This window comes from Orycteropus afer, unplaced genomic scaffold, assembly GCF_000298275.1.
Source record: "Orycteropus afer afer isolate SDZICR_OR568_19922 unplaced genomic scaffold, OryAfe1.0 scaffold00067, whole genome shotgun sequence".
NCBI lineage: Eukaryota > Metazoa > Chordata > Mammalia > Tubulidentata > Orycteropodidae > Orycteropus > Orycteropus afer.
The window spans coordinates 3570492-3576275 of record NW_006921654.1 but is presented as its reverse complement, the minus strand read 5'-3'; the positions used below and the strand labels follow the sequence as shown (position 1 = coordinate 3576275).

At 60.7% G+C, this 5784-nt stretch overlaps 1 protein-coding gene across 1 annotated transcript; it reads right to left on the bottom strand.

Moving 5' to 3' along the window:
- ELMO3 (engulfment and cell motility 3) lies at positions 1-4625 on the bottom strand. The gene is made up of 20 exons (XM_007940244.1): positions 4548-4625; positions 4329-4369; positions 4163-4235; positions 3478-3528; positions 3168-3337; positions 2979-3078; positions 2724-2875; positions 2565-2643; positions 2388-2438; positions 2175-2297; positions 1935-2066; positions 1747-1848; positions 1542-1650; positions 1299-1435; positions 1054-1217; positions 853-965; positions 661-765; positions 468-550; positions 298-384; positions 1-213 (listed from the first exon to the last, which is right to left on the bottom strand). Exons 1-20 carry the CDS (start codon positions 4623-4625, stop codon positions 1-3), a joined length of 2163 nt encoding a protein of 720 aa, XP_007938435.1.
- Positions 4626-5784: the final 1159 nt, after the last annotated feature.

Below are 5784 nucleotides of genomic sequence, written 5' to 3'. Positions count from 1 at the left end.
TCATGGTTCAGCGATGCTGCAGTCATAGCAGAAGTTGAAGTTGGTGGGAGGTGGGGGCACCGGGGGCGGCTGCTCAGGGATGGGTACGTTCTCCAGCTCCAACAAGCGCAGCTTGGTCTCCATGGTCAGCAGCAGCTCGAGGTCCAGCCGTGTCTGCTCACTGCCCATAGGGCTGCCCAACAGGGCGCTGAGCCCATCCGTCCACAGGTGGAACTGGGGATGGGACCAGCTCTGAGGACCTGTCCATCTGCCCCCTGCCCCCAGGCCCAACTCGGTTCAGCCTGGCCCAGCACTCACCTCCCGCTTGGAGGGCGCAATGAAGTTCAGATGTGCTTCCTGTTCCCCACGGTCATAGCTAACTGAGAAGGCTAACTCGTAGAGGTCCTGGGGGAGCAGGAACAGGAGCACTGAGCAGGGAGTGGTCAGGGCCAGGAGGAAAGAGCCCTGTCACTCACCCTGTCACCCACCTTGTTCTGCTTCCCGGAGCCCTTCTCCCGGACGTGGGGGCAGTCCCTGCCTGTCAGGAGTGCCCGGATGTCAGCCACAGGGACTATAGGAAGAAGGCTGTGCTGACCACTGGGGCCCAGGTGGCCCCAGGGGTGATCTGGGAGACAGACACCTGCTCTCTGCCCTGGCCCTGCCCCTGCCCCTGCCCCTTACGCTGCTCAGGCAGGGCCTCTGGGGGCGGTGGGCCCACGCCCTCCTCCACGTCCCCGTACTGCAGCACCTTGTGGTTAGGGGACAGGCAGCAGAACCACAGCTTATCTGTGGGGAGAAAGGGAAGAGTGAGAAGTGGTAGAGGCGCCTGGCCCCACCCTGCCGCCCTCCACCCGCCTCAGTCCACCCAGCAACCCTGGCGCCGCCGGCTGCTGATCTTATGGAAGAGTGTCCCCTCGCAGAGTCGGAGCAGACGCTGCTGTTGGATCAGGCCTATGAGCTCGGGCTTCAGCTTCTCCCGCAACTCCCTGGGTGGAGGAGGAGGGTTCACTGACCAGGGCGAGGGCCCGTGGAGCACTGGGAAAGGCGAGGGCCAGGACTGAGCCGCTAACTCACAGTATGGGAGGGGCCAGTGTGCCTTCCTGGTGCAGCCGTTCTGTCTGCCGCAGCCGAAGCACCTCCCCGTAGGTGAGCGCATTCACCTTAGTTCTGAAGAGCTCCAGGGAAGAAGGCTTCAGGGCCAGCGTGCGGGCCAGCTGTTCCCGCACCACCTGCATGACCTGGGGCCACGCCAAGCCCAGCTGAGCACCCCTGCTTGGGCCCCAGCCCTGGCCCAGGTCCCCAGCTCCTGCCCCTCCCACCTTGTCAAAGTCCTCGTGTGTGGCCCGCATCTCCTTCCAGGTCTTATTCAGCAGCTGGATGCTCACACAGAAGAGCTCGTGGAAGAACTGGTCTTGGCCGAAGAACATGGGTGAAAAGTCCTGGGCTGTCTCGGAGCCTGGAGCGGGGGGGCAGGAGGGGCTCAGGGAGGAAGCGTATGCAGCCCCTGGCCCTCTCTGCCCTTCCGTCCCTGTCCCCGGATGCACATGGCCGGTCCTACGCACAGGGCTCCCCTACGCGGAGCAGCTCGCACAGCAGTACGGTCAGCTGGATGCTGCTGCGGGCAAAGGGGCACTCGTGCTTGTCTTCCCGGCTGCTGTTCTCCAACACGAACTGTGGTGGGGTAGGGGCGAGGGCAGGGAGTCATGGCTAGGCCATGGTGACCCGCTATGTGGAGACCTGCCCTGCCCCACCCAGCCCATCACTGACCCTGCTGTAGGCACTGGGTGCGTGTCTGGAGAAGTAGAGCATGTTGTCCAAGGCCAGCAGGCCAGGGGGCACGCGTTCTAGGTCCTGTGCTGGGTTGCTGTTCTGAGGGACGCCAGTAGCTCAGGCAGGGCTCAGCCCTCAGGAGCAGCAGCCCTGGGTCAAGGCAGCATGGGGTGGGGCTCACTCACCGAGAAGCCCAGTTTACGGAACTCGCGGGCACACAGGGAACGGCGGTGATCGGTGCTCAGCCCGGCACCCAGGGACTCCCCTTCTGGCTCAAAGGCTGCCAGGCGCAGGGCCTGCAGCTGCTCCCGCTGCTCCTGCAGGCATCGAGGGCAGCAGGGGTGGGGTGTGGGAGTGGATCAAGATTGTAGATTCAAAGCCAAGCTCCAGGAGGCCCCCTATCTCATGTCTCCCGAGACCCAAACCTGGCTGTAGGGATCCACGGGTGTCCGCACACGTGGCTCCAGGAGCCCCAGTGTGAGGGCCTGTAGGACATACAGGTGATGTGCCATCTCGTCGCCCAGCGGTGCTGCACTGTGGATGATGTTCTGGCGGACAGCCAGTCCATGGTGTGAGTATAGGTGGGGGACCGGGAAAGGAGGAGTGGGGAGGGGTGGCCCTGGCCCAGTCCTTCCTACCTTATAGATGAACTGGCGGAAGTTCCTCTGCCACAGGTAGTCGAGCATTTCCTGAGGTGGGTGGCAAAGGGGTGCAGATGATTTAGCCCCACCATCAGCACCCAGCCTACAGGTCGGGATGGGCATAGTGTCCAACAGCTCCCACCCACCCTATGCAGCCACTGCATGGACACTCACCTTACGCTCAGCAAGGCTAGCCCCCTGCAGCAGGGCAGTCAGCAGGGCCATGGCCTTGGTTTGCAGTTGCTGGTTTAACCTGTGGCAAGAAGAGGGCTCAGGGGCCATTTAGTGTCCGGACCAGCTCCCTCCATTTGCACCCCATCCCTAGACACTTACACTTGAAGGTGTACCAGCAGCCTATCCAATGGCACCTCGCTTTTGACCAGCTGCCCCAAGGCAGGGCTGCTCAAGGCCACACTCTCCAGCAGCCCGAGGGCCAGGGGCTGCACAAAGGCATGCATCAGGTTCATGTTCACGTAGCGTACCACCTGTAATGGGGTAGGTGATCGTTGTCACCACTATCCCCATGAAAGGCCAAATCCTGATACTGCCCCACTGTCCCCACTCTTTGCCCCAGATAAGCCCACTCACCTTCCTGACAAAGGCGCTGCTGAGCGTCTCCCAGGACACCATGCCGTGCTCCATGAGCTCAGAGAAGGCCTGCAGCCCAAGGGCCAGTATCTCTCCTAGGCTGGGTGGGGACATCGGGGGCTGAGCAGGGCCAGTACAGGACCTCCCAGTCCCACCATATCCTCCAGCCCACCACAGCCCTGTGCTCACTCATCCCCGTCTTCAATGATGGTCCCTAGTCTCTGAAGTCCATCACGCCTGATGACCTCCTGGGCAAAAGTGAGGTCCGAGGCCAGTAGGACAAGGTGCTGCAGGGCCTCCCTGCGCCCTTCACGACTCCCGCTCTGCAGCCCAGCCAGCAGCCGCTCAGCCTCAAGATCCTGGCAGGGGCAGAAGCAGAGGTGAGGACGCAGGGCAGTGGGAAGGCGAGCTAACAGGTGTAGGAGCTGGGTTGTTCACTAGATGAGGCACTGCTGGGCTGGGGCTGGGAGTGGGCAGGTGGGGCCATGAAGGCGATTACCGGCGCAGTGCTCAAACAGAGGATGCTGCCATTCCTGATCTCTGTGCGGTTCTGGAAAAGACACAGCAGAACAGGGAGGCAAGTCAGGGAGGGCTCTGAAGAATGGTCAAGTGGAGTATCATGAAGGACTCGGGCTCAGGGAAAAAAAGATCAAGGAGCCCTAGTGGCATGGTGGTTAACTGTCTGGCTGCTAACTGAAAGGTCAATGGTTCAAACCCACCAGCCACTCAGAGGGAAAATGACCTGGCAGTCTGCTCCCCTAAAGATGACCCATAAAGATTGGCCTCGAGTCAATTTCAACTCACAGCGACCGTGTAGGACAGAGTAGAGCTTCCTGCTGGAGTTACCAAGTCTGTAATCTCTATAGAAACAGACAGCCCTATCTTTCTCCCACAGAGATACTGGTGGGTTCAAACTGATGACCTTCCAGTTAGCAGCCAAGCACTTAACCACTGTGCCACCAGGGCTCCCTCCCTTACAGCCTCGGAAATCCTATGGGGCAGTTCTACTGTGTCCTATAGGCCCACTGAGTCTGAATTGACCACACCACACAGCAAAAATAAGAGCACACCAGATAATGGGACAGTACGTCTGAGTAATCAGGTGGGTGGGTGAGAGTCTTAGGGAGGTCACTCCGAATCACTGGGGGTCTGGAGTACCTGGAGGTGGTGAAGAGGGGACTCACGTTTTCTGTGATGTATCTTCGTTGCCCATCAGCAAACTGCAGGGCATAGCGCTCAGGGTGAGCCAGGCTCCACCTGCCGCGGGCACCAAGAGTTCAGTGAGGCCGCTAGGGGGCGCCTCCTGCCCTGCCCTTCCCCACACCCCATAGCCCGGGAGTCCGCACTCACGCGTCGCACACCTCCTTAAGCACAGCAGCCAGTGGCTTTGCCTGCAAGCAGACAGTCGAGGATCGTTCTCTGGCTGGGATTAGGGAGGTGTGAGGGAGGGCCCTGGGGGAAGGGGGAGGCGGGCTGCTCTGAGGGGAATGGGATCAAGAAGACAGGACGAGGGAGGGCGACCCCTAAGGTAGACGGCAGGGAGGATGGAAGGGGTGATGGCTGGGTGACCTGGTCAAGCTGAATGAGTTGGGGGATGGCGTCACGCATCTGGACTGCGATCTTCACCACGTTTCGCGGGGGCGCCATAGTCCAGCCGGTCTGTGGGTGCCTGCCCTACCCCGAGACGACGATACCTCCAGCCGAGGGCACACCTGGTCCAGGTCCCCGAGGATGAGAAGGTGGCTTGGCCCCTGGCCCCTGGGCCCCACACTCACGGCCCAAGTTCTCACTCCTGGCTAGGTGACGCGACCTTCCCAAAGGAGCCCAGGCTAGTTCCGGGTTGGAGTCCCGGAGTAGAGGGTAGGAAGGCTCCCGCCCCGCCCCGCTGAGGCGGCCCCGCCCCGCCCTAAGGTGCGGCAGGTGGGGGCGGGGAGGGTAGGCAGCCTGTGGCTGCCACACCTCCCGCTCCTGCAAGGTGATCCTCCTACTCCCACAATCAAGCCAGCAGTCCCAGGAAGGGCCACCCCCAAAAAAAAAAAACTGATCAGAGATAGCCTTAGGCATGGTCTTTATTCACTTGGACACTGTACAAATATTACAATTTCCTTTTACTGCAAAAAGTATAAAAATAATCTTTATATAGGAATCCATTCGTTATGTAAATCTTTCTAAATCTCTGCAAATGGCTCTAACTGAAGGGAAAAGAACAAACGGGGGGCTATCCTCAGGGACCAACCAACCCAGATGACTATCTAGAGACCTCTGTTCTTCTGGTTAGCACCCCATCACACCCACAGCTTCTCAGGGCTAGGGCTAAGCAGAAGGGGGACACACAAGAGGTCAGGAGGAGCTGTAGGGTCAGGGGTAGGCAGCAGCGAAGACTGGGGGCGGTGCTGGTATACCCGCAGCTCCACCTCACTCTTCCCTCCCTAAGGGGAGGGGACTGGCAGGAACAGGGCAGTGGGGCTGGACAACCTGTCCTGTTGGGAGGAGGATGGGTCTCAGGTTCTGTGCCACTGGGTGGCAGCAGAGCCTGGGCCTGGAGAGGGCACAAGGTGGGAAAGGGTGCAGGAAAAGGAGAGGCACACATTCTGGTTCCAGGCTGGAGGGACTGAGCCCCCTCCCCCACTCCCCTAGCACAGTCAGGCATGTGTGCAGGAGGCTGGGGTGGGAGTCGTGCGCAGAACTGTGCAGTGAGGGAAGGCTGGGGAAGCCAGGGGCCTGTGGCTATGTAGGGATGGGGTGGGGGGAGGTCCCCCAGGTCAGAAAGTCTGTGTCTTGGCCACACAGGGCAAGTCCCTGTCAG